This window comes from Solanum pennellii, chromosome 6 (assembly GCF_001406875.1).
Source record: "Solanum pennellii chromosome 6, SPENNV200".
Taxonomy (NCBI): Eukaryota; Viridiplantae; Streptophyta; class Magnoliopsida; order Solanales; family Solanaceae; genus Solanum; species Solanum pennellii.
This window is the reverse complement of record NC_028642.1, coordinates 55946959-55969359: the sequence shown is the minus strand read 5'-3', so window position 1 is coordinate 55969359 and position 22401 is coordinate 55946959. Positions and strand designations below refer to the sequence as shown.

The 22401-nt window shown below is 34.7% G+C and overlaps 4 protein-coding genes across 6 annotated transcripts; 2 read left to right on the top strand and 2 right to left on the bottom strand.

Moving 5' to 3' along the window:
- Positions 1 to 108: 108 nt before the first annotated feature.
- On the top strand, positions 109 to 11289 carry LOC107021234 (histidine protein methyltransferase 1 homolog). Of its 2 annotated transcripts, none has more exons than XM_027918083.1 (8): positions 109 to 132; positions 4831 to 5003; positions 5087 to 5140; positions 7072 to 7138; positions 7261 to 7361; positions 8354 to 8398; positions 10178 to 10648; positions 10839 to 11289. In XM_027918083.1, exons 2-8 carry the CDS (start codon positions 4872 to 4874, stop codon positions 11007 to 11009), a joined length of 1041 nt encoding a protein of 346 aa, XP_027773884.1. In that variant the 5' UTR covers positions 109 to 132; positions 4831 to 4871; the 3' UTR covers positions 11010 to 11289. The 2 variants fall into 2 exon arrangements, with proteins under 2 accessions (XP_027773884.1, XP_015077336.1); XM_015221850.1 differs by lacking the exon at positions 109 to 132 and adding an exon at positions 174 to 400.
- Positions 11290 to 11702: 413 nt separating this feature from the next.
- LOC107023837 (40S ribosomal protein S18-like) lies at positions 11703 to 13578 on the bottom strand. The gene is made up of 4 exons (XM_015224651.2): positions 13426 to 13578; positions 13188 to 13348; positions 12165 to 12353; positions 11703 to 12038 (listed from the first exon to the last, which is right to left on the bottom strand). Exons 1-4 carry the CDS (start codon positions 13426 to 13428, stop codon positions 11933 to 11935), a joined length of 459 nt encoding a protein of 152 aa, XP_015080137.1. The 5' UTR covers positions 13429 to 13578; the 3' UTR covers positions 11703 to 11932.
- A 556-nt stretch (positions 13579 to 14134) lies between these two features.
- On the bottom strand, positions 14135 to 17622 carry LOC107021171 (succinate dehydrogenase subunit 7A, mitochondrial-like). Of its 2 annotated transcripts, none has more exons than XM_015221778.2 (4): positions 17462 to 17622; positions 17302 to 17370; positions 16028 to 16130; positions 14135 to 14522 (listed from the first exon to the last, which is right to left on the bottom strand). In XM_015221778.2, the coding sequence occupies exons 1-4, from the start codon at positions 17513 to 17515 to the stop codon at positions 14449 to 14451; spliced, it is 300 nt and encodes a 99-aa protein (XP_015077264.1). In that variant the 5' UTR covers positions 17516 to 17622; the 3' UTR covers positions 14135 to 14448. The 2 variants fall into 2 exon arrangements, with proteins under 2 accessions (XP_015077264.1, XP_015077265.1); XM_015221779.2 differs by having other exon boundaries at positions 17302 to 17367; positions 17462 to 17618.
- Positions 17623 to 18377: 755 nt separating this feature from the next.
- On the top strand, positions 18378 to 22304 carry LOC107023622 (calcium-dependent protein kinase 24). Its single transcript, XM_015224372.2, has 9 exons — positions 18378 to 18750; positions 19628 to 19970; positions 20057 to 20180; positions 20262 to 20405; positions 20483 to 20635; positions 21003 to 21118; positions 21214 to 21381; positions 21463 to 21696; positions 22126 to 22304. Exons 1-9 carry the CDS (start codon positions 18569 to 18571, stop codon positions 22270 to 22272), a joined length of 1611 nt encoding a protein of 536 aa, XP_015079858.1. The 5' UTR covers positions 18378 to 18568; the 3' UTR covers positions 22273 to 22304.
- Positions 22305 to 22401: the final 97 nt, after the last annotated feature.

Here is a 22401-nt window from a genome sequence, read left to right as displayed (position 1 = left end):
GTCAACCACGTGTCAAATCAATGCCTGGTTGTAAACGGCGAGTGACATATAAATACTAATAAAACGCCGTTTTGTCGAATTAGAACCAAGCAGGTCACATCCGTAATAGTGATATGAACGAGGGCTAAAACGGTACATTTTCACTGACCTTTCAGTCTGAAAATCGAAGCTTCTTTTTCTTTCACTATTTTTTTTTCTTCTTATTTTGACTTGAAAATTTGTTTATGGCTTAATGGTATATTCCTTGAAATTGATGGAAATTTCTCCATTTTTTAAATTGATTAATATATTTTTTAAATAGTTTTTTGATCTTGGATTTCAACATTAAAAGGTCAAATTCAGTGTTTTTTTCCCCAGTACAGATTGTTATTGAATTCATTTGGACTTTTCTTCACTGGTGGTATGTTTCCATTTCTCTTAACTAACATTACTTTTTTCGCTTTTGATTTTGATGGATTTTGGATTATGGGTATTCTGTTCTTGCTGTTTTGGGTTTTGTAGTGCTTCAATTTTGCTGGAAAAATGAAGTTTTAGGAGTTATATTTTGATGAGGATAGTTTCCCCTAAATTGGTGTATGAAACGGCGTGGATATAGGGGATTGATTAATATAGTTTAGGAGTTGTTGATGCTTTGTAGTTTCGTGATGAAAACTCAGTGGCATTGGAGATGAGTAGTATAATTAATTGTTTAGTTTTGCATTGTGTAATTAGAACCAAAAAGGACTAACTTTTTTTGGTTTTGGTTTGTACTTATTATGTTCTTCCTGTTGTTGCTTGTTTTTACCTCTTAGTGTTGGAAAACTAAGGATCTGTGTGTAGAAATTTCGTCTTTTATTACATGGCGCAAGTAGAAAGGAAGTAAAAGAAGGAAGAGTATAATATGGTTAACTTATCAAAAGAGAAGAAAAGGATCCAATTTTTTCTTTTGGGATTTGACTCTGAACTTGTTATTTCTCAGGCAAGTGTTGGAAACTTAAGGATTTGTATGTTGGAAATATTGTGATTTTCCCTTCTAATCAACTTTACTTCTGTTTTTTTCCCTTGATATAAATCTGGTGTCCAGTCAATTGCACGTATTTCGACTAGTTCCAAGTAGCACTTGCTACCTCCGCCAACCTAGGTACCAGGTAGCTCTCCCCTTCAAGACTTGGATAGATGACAAGAATTTACCTAGTATTTTTTCCTCAATTGGGCTGGGATATGTTATGGTTCTCCACCCACTTCATTGACCATTAGGAAACACCCTTGGCTGCAACTTTACTTCTGCGTCCCTGGAATCCAAGTACTTGGTGTCCAAGAAGGGCTGAAATCAATTAGTTTATCACGATTACTTAAATATCTCCAAATGTACTATTACTGCAGAAATATCCTTATTATGATGAATTCGGATTGGATACTTCTGATTGATACAATATGGCTCATTGGAAACGAAAAATCGAGTCCATACATCTGTACACACAAATTTTTCTTTCCATGTATAATTAACATGAGTTGCAACTATCATTGCTAGTCTCTTTAAGAATTTCCTCCATATGTTCAAAAATTATTTTATTTGATGAATGTTTAAAATTATTTTATTTCTAGTCCTTTAATTTAAGTGTTACTTGAAATCCGTATGTGGATCTCGATTCATATGGTGGTCAAGTTTAAGGACAAGAACACAATTTTTAAAAGAAGGATTTTATTGATAACTAGTATCAGGAAGGTACATAAAAATGCAAAATAGATCTACAGTGAAACTGCTACAGTTACAACATCAAATACTCTAAAAACTCCCATGGAAGAGTTGGCCTTTCCAATGGACTACTCTTACACCACAGATGCAGTGTTTGTGAGCATCTATACTTCACAAAGGATGAATGCAATTTTTTCCCTTCCAAGCATCTAATGATACACTCCAACCATAGTGTCCACATGATGCATATGAGGTGTCTTCCAAGCTTTTTCTTCCTATTTTCGGTCCACTGCCCTTGCCATCAAGATAAGGGCTTCTCACATCCTGGGGCGTACCCAGCTGACTCCAAAAATGTTAAGAGTGCATGACCATATCTTCCAGGAGAATTTACTGGAAGTAGAAGACAATTGTTTGTTTCCAGTGAGGCTTCCCATAAGAAGCATCTATTGCACAGAGATAGACCTCTTTCTTGAAGAGCAGCTTGGAGTTAGACAAGCCTCTTTTGCAGCTTTCCACCCAAAACAGACTGCTTTAGAGGGGGGCCTTATTCTCCAAAGCATTTTCCAAGTCCGATTGAACTTCCAGTTCTCTACTTGCTGCTGTACAGGAGTGTAGTAACTCTTCACAGTGAAGTATCCATTCCTGTTCCTAGCGAAATTTGAGTTCTTCCTTTAATATCCATGGAAATAGGATGCAGAAAATTTAATAGTTGAGTAATTTCATCTAATTCGCAGTCACTATATCTCTTCCGAAGTGTAGAAGCCATCCTCTGACCGTGAAGCAATCAGCCACCATGACTTCTTTGCTTAAGCACACATTGAATAAGCTAGGGAAGATATTCATCAGTCTCCCATTTTCATGCCATTTTATCTGTCTGAAAGGTGATGTGTTCTCCCACTTCCAAGCTTAAATGTGCTACTATGTTGAAAGTCATCCCAAGGTCTACAAATATTTTCCATACAACTGTGATATTTTGTGTTATCACTACTTTAGGGGCCCAAAGATCCTTCTTCCTATACTTAGTGATGATAATGGATAAATTCTCTTCTCCTCTCCTTGTAATTTCTCATGGTGTCATAGTCGGGCTCATCCCAATTTATGATTTACCAATGAGCCCCCATATTGAAGTTTTCCACGCACCAAATGTTGTGTCTTGGGTGTGAACTCGCACATCAGTGGGATGAGGATAAGATGGTCTCCTTATATGGACATGCACAATTCTCCTCCCCTTGAGCTAGCTTTTGGGGTTGAATTAGGTCTAACATTCATTCATTACAGTAATAACTACTTAATTTGGCCGCGCTTCCCGGTTTTAATCCATTTTATTATTAACACTTTGTTTTAGATTTTTCTCTAACTTCCCAACACCTTTGTTCTATCCAATCCAAAGAGAGAAATGAAATAAAATTCCCTAAGAACCTTCTTATCATTACCTGAAAACAAAATAATCTAGCATTTCTGAAAATGAACACAAAATTATATGGAATATGGAAAATAAAAGGTTGTACATTTTGGTATCCGATTAATTAATATTGATGCCAAAACATGTATATGTGTACGTGTGCAGCACCGACAAAAATAGTTCCCCTTTAGTAAAAGCTTGAGATTGATACTACTAGAAGGCAAAAAACATAGATATGAAAAAGCAACCATATACAAATAAGCACTAAAGATAATCCATACCGACGATGACCATGAGAATCGAAAGTATAAAAACTTAAGTTCTTTGTTTCACAGGCGAAAAAAGGAGATTTGAAATTGAAGTCTCTGCATAAGCTTATTATCGGATCGTGGTTGTAAACATTATTCCAAAAATGATTAGAATTTTTGTTAGCTAGAACTCATAGCAAAATGTTTGTCATAATTATATTGAGCGAGTGACTATCCATACTTGAAACAATTGCCTAGTGGTCAATGAAGTAGTTGAGAGTCATGAGGTTCGAATTCCAACGGAGACAAAAATGCTAGGTGATTCTTTACATTTGTCTTAGCCTTAGTGGACAAATTACATGGTAGTTGTTGCTTGTGGGTGGTGACAGATATTTCGTGAAATTAGTTGAGGTGCGCAAATGCTGGCCTGGACACCATGTTCATAATGAGAAAAAAAAGAGTTTATCATTTACTTTTAAGTTCTTACTTGTCCCCTTCCTTTTTAGTGTGTTCTTGTCCCTTTCTTTTTATGCATTAAATTTTGATGCAATTTTTACTTCATCCTTTTCTTATATATGCTTCAAATTATGATAGAGGCTATTTGATCCAACAACTCCATAGGTGGTTGTTATTTATTGATTGATTAAGTTATAAGAATTAGTAGGCATGCTATTTAAGTAGAGAACACAAATATATGGAATATTGTTGAAACTCATGAGGTATGATTAGATTTAATAAATTCGTTAGATTTTTTTTTATTATTAAATAAATTGATTAATGAAGTGAATGTAGGGGAAAAAATTTAGATGTTTACAACCAGGATTCGATAAAAAACTTTTTTTTTAATTATTCGATAAAGATTTTCTTAAATTATTAAATAAAGGATTAACTCTGAGATATAATTAGATGCATATAGAGGCAGGGGCGTACCCACGTATAGCGTATCGGGTGCTCAAGCACCCATTGATCCTATTGGAAACTCTCTCTCTCTATATTCTCTCTCTATATATATAGAGAGAGAGAATACTAGAAAATCAATATAATCTATTCACAAGCACTCATAAACTGAAAGGTCGGATGGGTGCTTTGGTTCTAAAGCTGACGTTTGAGTGTTTTAAATCCCCCGGGTGAGGGTTCGAATCTTGGTAACTGAAACTTTTTCTTACATTTGTTTTGGAGATACCACATCACCTTGTCTATTCAGCAGGCAAACACTTACTTTATTTACATTTTCACATTAAGATTGTCATTTCTTTTTATAAGATAAGTATTATTGGCTAGGAAATTCCCTGAAAAAAAATACAAACATTCCTATACTTGTACAGAGCTCTATAGAAGATTTATGATATAATGTACTAATTTCACTCCACTCTTTGTCATCCATGCATGGATTTAGTAAAAATTCTACCACAGGGCAGCAAATTGAAATTGAATTCTCTTTAGTTGGAAAAGAAAGAAGAGTCCAAGTTTAAAGCTGTTATTTATTTTTATGGTGCCATTTACAGGTTCTCTCTTCAGCGAGTTTGATATACCTGTATAGTACATAATGCGTACACGATCACTTCTTGCACATTGCTTGCCTGGTCTCATATCGCAAGACCGTGGCTGTCACATGTCAGTCGTATCTGACAAAGATGTCCATCTTCCCTCACCGGCTGTGGAGATAGTTCCATCAAAGGTATACCTTCTTTAGCTGGTTTCAAAATGTTTTCTTTTAGCTTTTTAGTTTTCTTGAGTCTCAAGTATGATTAAATTGTGCAGGCTACTCATACCTACAAATATGCTGGGGAGACTGTGGATTTGGATGTCTTCAAGGTACAAATAGTTCACTTATTTTGCTATTGATACAAATGTTTCAAGTGAAGTTGCTGTTCATATGTCTTAAGGATGGGTGGCTACTCAAAAGACTTTCCTTATTTTATTTTGATAAGGACTCATAACTCTTTCCTTATTTGAATTAGGGGAGCTTTACTTAGTCTTTGAGGAACTGGCTAACATGGTGACTTGTATGTGGGTTTGCTTTTAGATTTCATCTGTTCACGGTTTGGACAAAAATCGATCCAAATAAAAAAATTGAATCAAGCTGATTAAATAAAGCGGCGGGTTTCATTTAAGATTTTTAGAAACCGATAGTATTTGCTTTTGGTTATGATTTTGTTCAAAAAATTCAAAGAAATAACCGAACAAATACTTATATTTTATTATTATACATGCATAATATATTAGTTTTTAAAACAATTTTAAATATCTTATGTATGTTTTCAGCAAATTATATCTGTAATTTATTTATGAAAGGCAAATGTCCAAGAGTAGAACATCTATCTTATTGGTTTTATATATACCAGTGTCTGTTGCAATTCTTGGTGGGACTAGGAATGTCACCGTCTCTTTCTTCTGGGCCAAAATGGTGAATTTTGAAGCTTTGTTCACAATAAATTTAGTGATCGAAAGTTCTGTAATGTTAGTCTTCTAACTATTTTTTGTTTTGGAAGAATTGTTATCTTTTTCCCCTCTTTTGAATGAATCATTTTAAAAAAATTTCTTATGATTGATAACTGAACTAAACCAAATCAAAATTGTTAATAACCAAACCGATAAATATATGTTGTATTTGGTTTGGTTTAGTTTGGCTTTGATAATTTAAAAATCGATTAAATTGGTTTGGTTTTGGTGTTGACCAACAACCGACCCAAATCAGCCCGTGAACATCCTTATATTGGCATGGCAGGAAACAACCTAGGACCGAGTTCTAATAACAATATCTTTCTTTGGGAAGTTATTGTGTACCTGCATGTAGGGGTGTTAACGGGTCGGTTTGGGTCGGTTATTGGTCAAAAACCAAACCCCAAACCAACTTAATCCGTTCTAAAATTATCAAAATCAAACCAAACCTAATATAATATACATTTATTGGTTTGGTTGTTATCGGTTTCGGTTCGGTTTGCTTCGGTTATTAACTTATACATAAAATTAAAAGAAATAATTCATTTAAAACGAAAAATAGTTAAAATGGTTGACATGACAAAACTTTCGATCATTGAATTTACTATAAACAAAGCTTCAAAATTCACTATTTTTTTGGCCCAGAAGGAAGAGACATTGACAATTTGCAGTCCCACAAAGAATTGTCATATAGAATATCAATAAGATAAATATTCTCACCTTGGACACTTTTACTTTCACAAGTAAATTATAATTTTTTTTTGGATGAATACATATATAAAATCTTTAAAATTGTTTATAAAAATAATATATTATGTATGTATAATAATAAAATTTATGTATATTATTAATCGGTTCGGTTATTTCTTCGATTTTTCCGAACAAAACCATAACCAAATCAAATACTATCGGGTTTTTAAAAATCTAAAACCAAACAAACCCTAAATAAAGTTAATTCATTTAATCGGTTTGGTTCTGTTTTTTGGTTTGGATCGGTTTTTATACAAACCGTGCTTCTTGACCTGTATGTTTCCTAAACATGTAAAAACAATTTATAGAAAAGAATTAACAATGTCCAAGAATCCCAAATGTAGTCAATTTGACCCTCATAATACAAAAGGGGCCATCTCTCTTGAAATTGAGAGAATACAGTTTTACAGTCGATTCTGTGTTTTTCACTTGAAGATAATCCATGCCCTCTATCCTGAGCTAAAATATATATGCATAATTATTTTTCCCGAGCATTAAGATGCTAAAAGATTTCATTATGTAACTTGAAATATACTTGTTTCTATGTTATGCAGGGTAGAGTCAGTGTTGCTGATATTATTGGATTCACTGGTTCAGAAACAATATCCTCAAAATCAGATGGTAGGTACAATTGCTGTTTTCTGCGTAGGCCAAATGTTATAAATAATTCTTAACAGGTTTTGGTTTCGGAAATTGTGAAAGGGCGTTGAATAACCAGTTTTAGTTGATCTGTTGCACTACAGGACATCTTAAATCTTGGGACATCTCAATTGATCTTGTTAATGTTCTCAAGCATGAGATTCGGGATGGACAACTGAGCTTAAGAGGCAAAAGGGTGCTTGAGGTACTTCATCTGAAATCATTCATGTGATGTACATGCATTTTACCCATTTATCACCTCATCTTCCCTTTTTTGGATAACAATGAATTAACATGCATATTTGGAAGAATCTAGATCAATCTATGTACAAATTTTTACAAAGATGTGTTCAAACGCTAGGGAGCTCGTTTCTAAGCAGAGTAGTATGTGATAAATGTAATACCTGTTTAGTAGCATGTTTTTGGACTCACTATCAACAGATTCTAGGAAACATGTGTTAGCTTGTAGAAGCAAATGATTTTTATGGTTCCTTTTGGACACCACCAACTTAACTGTAGCACAAAACTCGATCAGAATAGACGCTGCAAAAATGGATCTTTTGGAACTTGGTATAAGCATTTTAAATCACCTTAGAGAACCTTGATGATGAGATAGGCTGTGAGCAAGCAGAAAATCATAATGCTTAATTCAAGAGTAACCTTTTCGCACCATTGGACCTTAGCAATAGTCTTTTTGGAAAGATAAACTATTTTGCCTCCAAGATATAGGGCCCCTAAGATGCATAATTACTTGGTGCCTTTTAAATTGTAGCTCATTTCATCAAAAGATTTATGCACATGATATGCACATAACATACCCACAATGTGTCTTGCCAAACATAACATTTTTGAAGCTTTTCCATAAAGCCCCAAAGCATTCTGAAATAACTTGTTGATTAATGGGGGTAATGCTGGCACTGAATAGAGTCTTAGTGCATCATATATTTGGGTGCTCTTAATAGTGTTGCTTGAAGTCTTTATCTTTGATCTTGTGATACATTTTTTGGTGAATTGCTTAAATGGCGAGTCTGTGCCTTTAGCATTTGCTTAGATTACAGCTTTGCTTGTCATTCAGTCTATCGTCTCTCCTCATATCTATAGGAGATGAAGTTACCATACCTAGTTGTATTCCCAATATTCCTCACTTTAAATACTGGAAGTTAATTCTGTTTTCTTTTATGGACTTTTTCCTTTCAGCTCGGTTGCAGTTATGGGCTTCCTGGCATTTTCGCTTGTTTGAAGGTAACAGCATTAATGTAGTGTTGTGTGCAGAAATATATGACAAATATACTTTTGAATGTCATTGGTGTGAAGTGTTCACTATTTCTAAATTAAATCTAGGTACACAAAGGGTGTCAACTGCTGGAAATAAATCAGTTGATTTCAGAGAAGTCGTGTCTTGATTATCATATTTGTCACGAATCATCACCAAATATGTGCATCGCTTCAAACCAGGATTTTCATATCTCAATAGAAGTCATTTAATCCCACATTTGTCAGTATCCTGTGATCCTTCTTAATGTTCCTTTCTTGTTCCTTTTGTAACCCTCTTTTCTTGGGTGAAATTTGGATTTACATTCAAAAACTAGCTTATCATAAGTCTCAATCTCAAGCTAGTTGGAGTCTGTTATAAGAATCATCACTATCCATTATACTCCACTTGTGCCCTCGTTTCATCCTAATAATCATTTATTTAGGTTATTTTGACACTACCTAGTTTAAGCAAACCAAATGGCTAAAACTTTCCTCTTGCCTATATCTATTCTTTTCCCATTGTATTCGATCTTTGCTAAGTCTTCTTAGACTTTTTAGAAACTGTAGGTCGTTTAAGACAAACCCTCTTATATGTGATTTCGGGTCTGTTCTGCTTCTTTTTAATGCCTTCCAATCATCATGGTTACACTTATCCACCTTTATGCCGGTGCATTTGAAGGTTTTGTAGGAATTGACCAAATCATTTCAAGTGATCTTCTCGTTTTATTCTCTGCATGTGCTACTTGCACTTTCTGCAGAATTTGTATATTTTTATTGTTGAATGGTTATTTATGATGCACATCCATCTAAATATTTACGTTTGTGGGAGATCCATCTCATAGATATGATGGACCCCATATAATATTATTAACCTAACTACCATCTTATAGAACTTAGCTTTCACTTGGTAGTTTCTTTCTGCAACGTAACACCTAATAGTATTTTTCTATTTCAAACGTCCTAATTTATGGGCCCAACAACCATTTTATAGAACTTACCATTCACTTTGGTAGGTATTCTTTTCCAGCATATAGCATCCAACAGCATTTTTCTATTCCTATTTTAATTTTATATGTTACATTTTTATCTCCTGGAACATCGAGCTTAGGTAATCTGAACTTTATACAATTTTCAACTTTTCATCATTGCCATTTGCGAAGCCAACTTGTAGAAGCTGTCATTGGCAATTCTGTGATTTTCAAGGAAGAAGTTGAGAGGATCAACTCCTTAAACAATGATCACTTGATTGCACAGTTTGAAAGGGTGCCTGATGAACATGAAGGAACTACTTGACCTGCATGTGAACTACTGGTTTTGTGTGAGGTCCCAACATATCCCATGCAGTCCACAAGTGGAGTCGGGGGAGGATAGAGTGTACACAGACCTTACCTACCTTAGAGGTAGAGGTTTCTGATAGACCCTCAGTTTTGTTATAGGTCCTAATGCATAGTAATTTGTAAAACCTCTTAGGGTCCTGTTTTTGATCAATAAATTAGTTTTAAGAGCCTGACTGGTGCAGGTCGACAGTTTGCATTCTTTGGATATATTGTAACTCTCATCACTTGGGGGAACTTAAATAATGCAGGAGGTGGATGTTAAGTCGAAAATTCAACTCATTTCACAACTCACAAGTGTGTGAATGCAAATGACAGAGCTATAAATATATTGTATACAGACATGATAACTGAAGTCCAGTTGTAGCTGAAGTCTATAGGACCCTTGCTTTCACGTTACTCCAATAAACTGATGTAATATAACCTCTTGCAGGGAGCTTCAACAGTACATTTTCAAGACTTCAGTGCAGAAACTATAAGATGCACCACCATCCCAAATGTTTTAGCAAACATTGAGCAGGCTCGTGATAGGCAAAGCCGCCAACCTGAGAGTCCTTTGACTCCTTCAAGACAGATTCTTGCTCCAGTGGTGCATTTTTATGCTGGGGAGTGGGAGGAACTCCCTACAGTCTTATCTGTGGTGAGGAATGATATATCTGAGGTACCAACAGGAAAGAGCCTTAGTTTGTCAGAGGAGGATTTCATGGATGGTTGTAGTAGCCAAGACGGGAGCATATTGGGTCTGGAGTCTTCCTTGAGGAGATCTAGGAAGCTCTCTGGAAGCAGAGCATGGGAGAGGGCTAATGATGCAGACAACGGCGAAGGTGGATATGATGTAATTTTACTGACTGAACTTCCCTACTCAGTGCCTTCCCTCAAGAAGCTATATGGGCTTATAAAAAAGGTAAACTAAAACTTTTTAAACATGCTAATGAGTTTCCCTTTGCACTCCAGATTTAGCTATTATGTTTGATTTCCACCACCTCTATCTTTTCTTTTCATTTATCACAAGAATTGGAAACTATAGTTTTCATTTTGCATTTGTTTATTCAACGAGATAGAGCTGTGACAATTTCTCACACCTTCTTCAACAGTGTCTGAGGCCTCCTTATGGAGTAATATACCTGGCTGCGAAAAGGAATTATGTAAGCTTTAACAGCGCTACACGTCATTTGAGAAGTGTGGTCGATGAGGAAGGTGTTTTTGGTGCCCATTTAGTGAAGGAGCTAGCAGATAGAGAGATTTGGAAATTCTTTTTCAAGTAAAGGACAGTCAACTTCACTTCACTCCACTGCATTTCTCAGAACCCTAAATTTTATTCATCTAACGTTGTTTCTTTTTTACGCATTGAAATTTATGTTACTAGTATCATATGATTACTAGAGCAACTTATGATAGTCAAGTTATCTATGGCTTTGAGTCCTGCTGGTCTATCATCTATGTAGTTATTTATGCTTGTGGACCTTCTTTTCTTCCTTATTTTGAAGGTGTAAATTAAATGTACATTATCTTCGGTTAATACATGCTCCTACATTTTGGGTTATAGATTGAAATATCTTTTAAGTTAATGAGTCTATTACTTGCTTCACAGAATTATAAAATTGCATTATGTTGTACTGATAGCGTCTGTATTCCATCATCATAAACTAGTTGATTGCCCAATTAAGTCTAGCCTTATATCAAGATTAGTTAGTTTGGTTGCTATAAATTGTTGTCAATACCTTAGCAAAATAATAGGTAGGCTAGTAGTAAAAGATATTTTCCAAATATTTGTTGATAATTTTACTTATAAAACGAGAAACTACTTAATGAATGATAAAAAACTTTTTGAAGAACACATATATACACAATTACAAGAATTGCTAGTTGACATCATTGCATTGAAAATGAAGCATGTGTTGAGAAACCTCCCACACATTCTATTATAAAACTAACCAAGCAGATTGAAAGGAAAAAAATGAAAAATAAAAAAAGAACATCCATTAATGGGGTAGAAAATTGAACCTCATTAGTAACAAAAGACTAGTGCAGATAATACATTCTTCCAAAGCAATGTTGTTCTATAAAACTCAAAAACCCATTACATTAAACAAAATTATAAAACTAAGAAGTTCCAGTCAAACCATCTCTTGTCCCATATCAAAACGAAATAGCATAAAACATGCAAAATTGGCTCAGGAGAAGGAATTTATCGCTTCTTGGAGACACCAACAGTCTTTCCTCGGCGACCAGTGGTCTTGGTATGCTGACCACGCACACGAAGACCCCAGTAGTGACGTAAACCACGATGATTCCTGCCACGATCACATAGTGGGAGATGAAGGATACACACGGACAAGGTTTAACAATAATGTGCATCTAAATATTGAGAATATCAAATATAACATGTCATGTTAACAGCAAAAGTAGATAAGACCAACCTGATCTTCTTCAGGCGTTCCAGATCATCCCTAAGCTTCATGTCCAGTGCATTAGATGTAACTTGTGAAAACTTTCCATCCTTGTAATCCTTTTGCCTATTTAAAAACCAATCAGGGATTTTGAATTGACGTGGATTAGCCACAACAACCATCAAGCTATCGAGTTCAGCAGCAGTGAGTTCACCAGCCCTAGAGAAAAGAGTAAAAGAAGAAATTTAGATAACTTGGCAATAAATAAAATTATCAAAGCAGGAACACTTGGTGCAACACATAAGCTGGTGCAGAAATTTCACAAATCAAAAGCAAATAGATTGGACGATTTCAAAATTAACTACTGATCAAACTTCATGGTTAAAATTTCGAGACTAGACTATAGATAATGGATCATTTAACCTGTACTAATGTAGCTGCACATTACTTGAAACTTCTGTAAATGTCAAAATCATTTTATTCTAAACTCCCTACTAAGAAAATATGTTCTCTCCCAGAAAATTAGCATGGTTGTCCTTCCTCAATACTGCAAAGTAGCACCAACCTAAAAAAGCCGCATATGATAACTTTTAGTCCAGCTACTACAACAATGTTGACAGCATTATCTGTCAGGCTATAATCCATACTGAGTGAATGCAACCCTAAAATCAGGAAGGGATAGTTTCATCATTCATTTCTCTCTACCAACAGTACATTAATGGCTCCCTCCAGTCTCCACTAACAATCAGCAATCTTGCTCAATAATCAATCTTAGTTTCTAAACCATTGGGCAGCCCATCTATTGGTTATTTATCAAAAAAGTGACAGGAAGACTTGACAAGTTTGGCAATACATCCAATTGTGGTTGCAGAAATAACTATTTTCATTATATTTTCACGAGGGAGCATTCATTATAACAAAGAATTACAGACAATTTACAACACACAGTACACCAACATAATATAAACATCGCCGGACCCAAAATAACCATGAGATCAAGGACAATTTCATAACTAGTAGGGAGAAAACAAGGAGGAAAAAGTAGTAAGTAACCTCTTGCTCATGTCGATATCAGCTTTCTTGCAGGCAATGTTAGCAAAACGACGACCAATACCTTTGATTGATGTCATAGCGAACATGATCTTCTGTTTCCCATCAACATTTGTGTTCTGAACACGAAGAATATGCTGAAAATCTTCATTTGCAACAAGCGACTGCACACAACCCAAAATCAGAAGCAATCCAATAGACTAAACACACAAATTCAAACAAGAAATCATATCTATCTCACCATGATTAGGGCTTCAAATCCTTCTCTGCGGTGCGGCTGCTTCTTTAACTGGCGAAGAGATGCAGAACTCCCCAAAACCCTAGAACTGATCGAACAGTTTGAGATTATATATAGGCGGAAAAGGACAATATAGTAATTGACTGTAGTATAGTGAAACTATTTGGTGATTTGCACTTAAAGTGCATAGCTTTTGGAATAATGACTGTTGAGTCTCTCAAGTTTTAAGGAATTCATCTTTTATCTCATAAGATTAAAAATGAGTAAAGCTAGTACTAATATTTTTTTGCGTAACAACAAATGAATAATATTCCATTCAGCTTTAAAGTTGTAAGATTATTTTAGAAAACATGATCACACAAAAAAAAATGCCCCTTAATTTATAAGGTTGTTAATTTACTTTCATTACCAATCTCGTTTACAACGTTCTATTGGACTAGTTTCATTATTTTCCCAAGTCTGATTGGAAAAACCCAAAACATAGATATTTAGCTTCTTGTCATATAAGTCTATCAAAAATCTGTCACTTGTTGACATATACTCGATGACCGTTTGAATTGATTTATTTTAAATATTTTAAGTCAAAATAGCTTTTAAGCAGTTTTGAAGTGTTTGACTACAGTTATAAAGTGTTTATAAACACTTATTTTAAAGCCAAAATAATAAAAATAAGCCAAAAGACATAAATTAGACTTTTGGCTTATAAGACTTGTAAGGCAATCCAAACAGGCCCTCATTGCCATTGTTTACTTAATCTTTTAACACAGAAACATTAAGTGAACTTTAGGTGAGAAAATCTCACCAGGAATCACATAGATTTTAAGTTCAAATAAAACCAAAATTTGCATGCAAAGTTCTTGGGGTTGAATGCAGCCTCAAAACTGTTTGGAGCCATCTTATTTTCATACCACCAACCCAAACAAAAGTCAAAACACGAGTTTCAGCTACTTAGTATCAAGATATTCAACTTTCATTATCCCATTCTACCCCATGTTTCGAAGATATGCAAAAAGGGATTGATCTGCATTATGCACTTCCTTCTGCCTGCTTCCTTGCTTCTTCCCGCATAACAGCTCTTACATATATCTCATAACAACATCCTGAAAGTAAAAGTTAGGCAGATCAGAATGGCGGTTTTCAAAAGTATTAGCAATCAACAGAAAATGGTGAAACTTATAAACAGATCCATATTGATTGTTGCAAATTGCAGGCAAAACAAGCCAGCAGGGTATAAAGATTACAAGACATCCCTCAGACGAGGGAATTACCTTGCTCAAGGAAACTAGTATTCAGTAGAGTGGATTTTTTTCAGGATTCAGAAGATAGCCAATAGCAGCCCAAAAACAGTAAACAGATGCTGCAAGGAACTAAGTTGTGCAAACACTTTACTTTCGATGCCGCACCCGTGTCAGATTCTCCAAAATACACTACTTTTGGAGAATCCGACACGCACCTGCTCACATTTTTGAAGAGTCCAAGCAAAATAGGCAAGGAACATAATTAATAGCTTCTGAATAACAAGGAGTTGGGTATAAATCAACAGTGAAGAAGCTACTAATGTTCTTTCAATAGTTTCAGATATATGAAGGCTTGGAACTGATCATTGCAAATTATATTAAGAGCAGTGTAGATCATGTTGTCGCTCTAAGAGCAGCAAAGGGTGGCTGATATTAGATGTTGCATAGAACATATAAGCCTCTGAACAAGATCTGGATGTATGAGACATAGAAGAACTCTTTAGGTTTTCTATTTCCTTTGTTGGGGAATAGTGGGTAATAGCAGAAGGTTCTAAAGCATTTTCAATGGCATCAAACTCATATAGCTGAGAAACCAATGGCATGGATCTGATTATCATTGAAAACTAAAAAGTGATGCAGGATGCAGGGTAGTAAGACTCCGAGTGACAGGATGGTACTGCACAGTACACTCGGACCAACTTGTTTTGAGACTGACATCTATAACAAGCCACAAGTAATAAAAGGGCACCCCGGTGCCTAAGCTCCCACTATGCTTGGGGTCCAGGGAAAGGCCAGACCACAAGGGTCTTTTGCATGCAACCTTACCCTACATGTCTACAAGAGGTTGTTTTCACAGCTCGAACCTGTGACCTCCAAGTCACATGGCAACAACGTTACTAGTTACCCGAAGGCTCCACTTTACCAAAATTTGTCACAGATGATAGATTACAGCATGTGTTTCTGTGACATTAGTACAGATACTATGCTCCCAACCCTGAAAGAAATCGAATCAATGAGCCAATATTGGGCTGCCTGTCTCAATTTGACGAATGTGCTCAGTCAAGGGGATGGCATGAATTAAGTAACAACTTCACCTTCTCTGCAGTACATACCCTTAGGGGTCGTTTGGAATGGGGAATGGGATAAACAAAGTTATCCCATTATATATATGAGTTGACTTATCTCATCACTGTGGTATAAATGGTGGGATAAATAATCCTCGGACTAACTAATACCTCTAACCAAATGCAATCATGCATCTTATCCCGAGATTATTATCCCTTATACCAAACACCTCCTTAGTCCCTTACAACTGCATTCACAGAAAAACAAATAAAGTGAATCCAATAAGTGGTGAAGAGCAAAACCTGCTACTACAACAATAGTTAGAACATCTCCCACCCTTTTGAGGGTTCGCACACTTTGTTTATGTGATTTGAAGCGTTTCAAGGAGGGATCTGCTGCCAAGAGCTGCAAAATAAGAATTGGCAAGGATAAAGCAGATGGAAAAAAACAGACCAAAAAGAAAGAGCTTGCTGCAAACGATCAAGCAAGTTCAAATAAAAGAGATCCTACTTGTGAAATTAATAGCTTACAGCATTTTACCAAGGAAATTTAACGATTTGCAATTGAGAACAAGTCACTCAAATGTTAACTCCACTAAAGAATATATCATGCACATGGAAATATTAAAGCTCATGCTCAATCTAAATTTCTAATGTGTGCGCACACACACATAGTACGCTCATTCAAGCACCCCTATACTGAAGGCACCCTTGGATTTGACAAATAACCCCATCCCAAGCAACATTTACACGAGTAGCTAAAATATAGATTGTCTCGAGCCAAACTATAGGAAATACATCTGATACTTCTTTAACATGTTGAAACATGTAAGACATTCTGGGTAATGTCATGTTGCACAATTATTATTTTGCTGTTAGGCATATCACTATACTAAGAAAGAATGTCCTGTAATTTTCACATTGTTGCTATCGCAATACCACATGTGCCCTCAATAAAATAGACAAACAATCTTTTATCTTAAAATGATTCACAATGATTAAAATTCATAAGCATTTCAACTTAGTAAACTACACCATCCAAATTATCCAAATTAAAAGGAAAAAAAATCCTCGAGTACACTTTTTAGTGCAAGAAACCACACCAAAAAAAGATTAACGAATCAGCTGTTTTCTGATAAAGTGATTTTAACAAACTAGCTGTCCTAGAATTTAGATGGTTATCGGCATAATGATAACCGGGAAACAGTGTATCTATGCACCCTATCAACCGTGACGCTACAATAAAGTATCAATCAATCAGCTAGACTTCATCTAGTTAAACACATAGAACAATTAAAGAAATATCCCAATATCTCCTTATCAGTTCAAATTTTCTTCAGCTCTTCTATAAAGAAAAACTCAGCTACACAAAAAAAGGAGAACCTACACAAAATACAGTACTCTTCAAAAAAAACACTCAATCCCTAACATACACATCGTGGTCTCACCAAATGTTCACCAAAATCAACCGATTGCTCATCCCAATTAAAGCTTCAAATCTAAATTTAACGCGACTTTAGATCTTTATAGTAAACACACAAGGTCGATTAGGCAAAGGGGAAAGTGCAAGTACTCACAGCCTTCTCACGAGCCCCGGGTTCAATATGGATCCCACGTCGTGACAGCATCAATGATTCATCGGTCTTCTACAGTACGAATAAAAAGCGAGATTTCATTAGTTAGTAAACGCATCAAATAAATACAAAACAGAAAACTCAAATTAGAAACGAGAGAGACCTGAGGATTGAGTCGAAGCTTCGATAAAGCTGTGTTGTTGAGCAAAAACGCCATTGATTTTCACCGAAATCGAACAGAGCAATCGTAGATGAAGAAGATGATTCTGAGTCTCCCGATACAGCACAATAAGAGAGAAATTCGCCAGTCAGTGAAATGGGGTATTGGAAGAAAGGTTATTTACACAGAACTCCCTAACTTACAGAAATATGTCATTAAACCCCGTAATGTTTCAGTTTGTACAAAGAATTCCTTATCTAAGATTGGAGAAAAATAATTCAAACTCGTCATGAAAATCTCGCTTTGAATTGAACATATAAAGCACGGACAATATAAAATGTGGAATCATTATCATGTAAAATTATGAACTAAAATGATCAATAACTTTGATTGATGTCATAATAAAAAAACGAACATGAGAGAGCAAATTCAGTATCAAAACTTAATTTATGAAGTGAAGATTGTCCATAATTATGTAACGACACAAATGATTGAAATTTCTATCTATAAGAGAACTCCATACATTGTAACATCTAAGTGAAGATCGTCGACTAATTATATAATTTGAAGTAAATACTGAGTGTACGTATATAGAATTTTTTACACATACTAAGTATATGTAAATATTTTCTCATTCCATTTTATGTAACATATTTTTTAAAAAAAAAACTCTCATATTTTAACCCATGAAAAGGTCCATAATACGAAAATTTTACTAATACACATCCGGTTATCCACCTCGTAATCTCTAAGATCTTTCTATGTTTGTATGGCACAAGACCAAAAGTGGTCAAAATGAAGTGAGACAAAACCGGGGAAAGCAATAAAACAACATAATCTTGACCAAAAAAGATAAATTAATTAGCTTAATTAATAACTTAATTAACTACTTCCCCCTAATAATAGGATTTTCCTAATTCTCTCCCTCTTCCTTCTTCCTTCTTCCTTCTCTTTCTCTCTAATTTGTTCTTTTTTTCCTTCACTTCATTAATTTTCTTATGATCTTTTGATCATTTGTTCCCTTTGGGATGTTCAACCTAATAACCTAAATTCCAAAAAAAAAACATATTAACACAAAACATATAGTCTAAAATTTAACATCCCAAAAAAATGGGAACATGCATGTCTGTACAAAATGCAAGTTTCTTGAAAAGGACTAGGATGAGGCCTACTCCTATTGATCAAGAAACATGTTCCAAGAGCGCAAGTAGGACATCCGTGCCTAAATCCCAAAAATTTTCGAGACCAATAAATGTCGTGACTGATCCATCAGGCGATGATATATATCACAGGTACGTTTCTGTTAGATAGTTCGTAATATATATGAAGTTTATTTCATTTATTGACTATCACGTTAAAAAAGTTGATGAGTTTGAAGGCTATATATATAAGTTCTCAAATGTATATTTCGAATGACATTTTAATTCTGCTAACTTATTTTAAGGTACGTTAAGTTAGGTTGGCTTTTTTTTTCTATGTTTTTTAAAATAATATATGAATAATATTCTAGATATAAATTTTATTTAAGCTTTAAATTAAATGAACAACACGAAAGAATATCGTAAATAATCTTCTTTCAAAAAATTCATGCTTTTTTTTTTAAAAAAAAGTGGCTAATAAGTTAAAAAGCTTATCAGTACACAATAAGTTTGAAGTAGTGTTTGGAGCTATCCTTGTTCAAGGGGTGTCATTTCCTACTTTTTTTATCGGAAAATTACATTGTGTAAATAAGTTATTTTTTTTATAGACATAATATGTGTTGAATTCCCATAAGTTTTTCATATGTTTCATTAATATTTTGACTTTTCCTAGTGAAATTTTTTGGTTCCGCCGCTATCCGAAAAGGATTTGTCGGTACAAGTTTACTTATATTTTGTGGTAGTGGTGGAATCACACTCTTGTTCAAGCGGCGTCAATTGAGCTCTTTAATTTCGCTGAAAAATTACAGTGTGTTTATAGGTTGTATATATACTTATTTCTTCATATTTTCACAAAAATTCCAACTCTGCCACTATCCAAAAGGGGATTTTTCTAGGGTTTCCCTAACTAATATCTCTTTTAAGAAATGTTATTGTTATTAACAATTTCAACACTTGTATCGAATTCCATAACTGTTTATCAACTATTTACAGTCAGCTAATTCAAACATCGTTATGGTTTTTGTAATAGGTATGAGTTTGGGAAGGAGTTAGGAAGAGGGGAATTTGGTATAACATACCAATGTGTAGACAAGACAAGTGGGGAAAGTGTGGCATGTAAGACAATAGCAAAGAGCAAATTGAGAACAGAGATAGATGTTGAAGATGTGAGGAGGGAGGTTGTTATTATGAGGCATTTGCCTAAACACCCTAATATTGTTAGCTACAAAGAAGTTTATGAAGATAAAGATGCTGTTTATCTTGTTATGGAACTTTGTGAAGGTGGAGAATTATTTGATAGAATTGTTGCAAGAGGACATTACACTGAAAGAGCTGCTGCTCTTGTTACTAAAACTATTCTTGAAGTTGTTCAGGTAAATCGATCGTTTTCAATTCGTTTGTCTGATTTTGATAATACAAATTAAATTCTTTACACTCACGATGCGTACGTATATAACAGGTATGCCACAAGCATGGGGTAATTCATAGAGACCTTAAACCTGAGAACTTTTTATATGCCAATGTAAATGAAAATGCCCAATTAAAAGCTATTGATTTTGGACTTTCCATTTTCTTTGAACCTGGTAAGTACTCCTGTTTAAGTTATATACATTGTCAATTGTTTCTGCTTCTACTAAAAAAGACACCTAATTTTTCATGGTTAGGTCAGAGATTTGGTGAAATAGTAGGAAGTCCGTATTACATGGCTCCGGAAGTTCTTAGAAGAAATTATGGACCAGAAGTTGATGTATGGAGTGCTGGGGTTATTCTCTACATTTTGTTATGTGGTGTTCCCCCTTTTTGGGCAGGTAATTAAGTCACAACTAATTATTATTAATTGAGTTTATGAATGGTCTAACTAATTGTGTTTCCTTAATTAGAACAGAAACTGAAGAAGGAATTGCACATGCAATAGTGAAAGGTACAATAGACTTTAACAGAGATCCATGGCCAAGAGTATCTGATGAAGCTAAAGATCTTGTCAAAGGAATGCTTGATGCTAATCCTTACAACAGGTTTACTGTTGAAGAAGTACTTGGTAAGCATACTATCACTGCTCGTTCGATACGTGGGATAAGGATGAGAGTACAGTAAAGGGGGTTTTGAAGGTCGAGGATTAGAATAGAAGGTTCGCAGATAGTTGAGTGTTGTCTCTATACATTTTAGTAGCATTAGTACTAATCTCGTAGTTTATGCCCTTCGATATATGTTTGATACATGTTAGTTTCTTTGTTTCAATTATTGCATTATTTTGATGTTATCTTATTATGTTTGATCCTCCCCTCCAGATTACACCGAGTATATTGTTGTTGTTCTGTCGTCTGAGTTATCTTATTATGTTTGATCCTTAAAGATTAGGACTTTAATTGCAAATTTTAAACCTAATATATTGATATTCAAATTAGATCATCACTGGATACAGAATGCAGACAAGGTGTCTAATGTTTGTTTGGGAGAAGGTGTGAGAACCAAGATCAAGCAATTCACTTTGATGAATAAATTCAAGAAGAAAGTTCTCAGAGTGAGTAGTAATTCCTAATAATAGCAACATGTATATACCAATGTGGTATTTTATTTCATATAAAATAATTGTATCGTACATACGATATTTTACAGGTTGTAGCAGATAACTTACCGCTAGATCAAGTACACGGTATAAAACAAATGTTTTACATGATGGACACTGACAAAAATGGGAACTTAAGTTTCCAAGAACTCAAAGATGGTCTACATATGATGGGCCAAACTGTTGCTGAACCTGAAGTCCACTTGTTAATGGATGCTGTAAGCTTTAATTAATTGTCCCTTGATTATGCATTAACTAAGTTAACAAATTTTAATTAATTAAGATTGTTTGTTCATTAGGCTGATGTTGATGGAAATGGAATGTTGAATTGTGAGGAATTTGTTACAATGGCTGTGCACTTACAAAGGCTAAGCAATGATGATCATCTTAAACATGCATTTCTCCAATTTGACAAGAATAAAAGTGGATTTATTGAGTATGAAGACTTGAAAATCTCTTTGTTTGATGATAGTCTTGCCCCCCAAAATGATCAAGTTATTAATGACATCATATTTGATGCTGATTTGGATAAGGTAAAATTTCATTAATTAATCTTAATCATTAGAATAATCTCTGTCTCCTTACTTAACTTGACTTAGCATTAATGACTTCTAATGAACTAGTAGCTAAAACTGTACTAAGTAGATAACCGGTTGTGAAGGACGCAGATTAGGATAGAATGCTAGTTTGGAGTAGCGCGTTGCTCGCTTATACTCACATATGTAGTCGTAATATTACTCCAGTAGTTCTTGTCCTTCGATTTTTGTTATTATCTATTGTCTCGATTATAGCATTATTTCTACTTTGATATGATTTTCCTTGATCTGAGGATCTATCCGGAACATCTATTCCACCTTTCAAGGTAGGGATATAAAGTCTCTTTACACTATCCTTCTCAGATCTCACTCGTGAGATTACATTGGATCGCTTCTTGTTGTTGATATGTTAACATATGGATACAGGATGGAAGGATAAGTTATCAAGATTTCAAGGTTATGATGTCAACAGGAACAGATTGGAAAATGGGTTCACGTCAATACTCAAAAGCAATGCTGAATGCACTTAGCATGAGACTTTTCAAAGACAAATCCATGCAATTGACAAATTAACTCTCTTCCAATATTCTTTGAGCTTTTTACTATATCTTTCACTTGACAAAAAGAAATATAGAGAAGAAGATATGGCTAACAAATATACAGGGTTTTGTTCCACATAAAGCAAGAATATGTCTGTCTCAT

Bases quoted from the DNA above. Each gene is read 5' to 3' on its own strand.
- LOC107021171 (XM_015221778.2), bottom strand. From the start codon at position 17,515: ATGGCGTTTTTGCTCAACAACACAGCTTTATCGAAGCTTCGACTCAAT. The intron at 17,371-17,461 runs GTCTCTCTCGTT...TTCGTACTGTAG, and splicing joins AGCTTCGACTCAATCCTCAG to AAGACCGATGAATCATTGAT. The intron at 16,131-17,301 runs GTGAGTACTTGC...CTTATTTTGCAG, and splicing joins CCGGGGCTCGTGAGAAGGCT to CTCTTGGCAGCAGATCCCTC.
- LOC107023622 (XM_015224372.2), top strand. From the start codon at position 18,569: ATGGGAACATGCATGTCTGTACAAAATGCAAGTTTCTTGAAAAGGACT. The intron at 20,406-20,482 runs GTAATTAAGTCA...TAATTAGAACAG, and splicing joins TGTTCCCCCTTTTTGGGCAG to AAACTGAAGAAGGAATTGCA. The intron at 21,382-21,462 runs GTAAGCTTTAAT...TTTGTTCATTAG, and splicing joins TCCACTTGTTAATGGATGCT to GCTGATGTTGATGGAAATGG.
- LOC107023837 (XM_015224651.2), bottom strand. The intron at 12,354-13,187 runs GTTACTTACTAC...TCTTTTCTCTAG, and splicing joins GATATCGACATGAGCAAGAG to GGCTGGTGAACTCACTGCTG. The intron at 12,039-12,164 runs GTTGGTCTTATC...TGATCGTGGCAG, and splicing joins GAACGCCTGAAGAAGATCAG to GAATCATCGTGGTTTACGTC.
- LOC107021234 (XM_027918083.1), top strand. From the start codon at position 4,872: ATGCGTACACGATCACTTCTTGCACATTGCTTGCCTGGTCTCATATCG. The intron at 7,362-8,353 runs GTACTTCATCTG...TTTTCCTTTCAG, and splicing joins GAGGCAAAAGGGTGCTTGAG to CTCGGTTGCAGTTATGGGCT. The intron at 8,399-10,177 runs GTAACAGCATTA...AACCTCTTGCAG, and splicing joins GCATTTTCGCTTGTTTGAAG to GGAGCTTCAACAGTACATTT.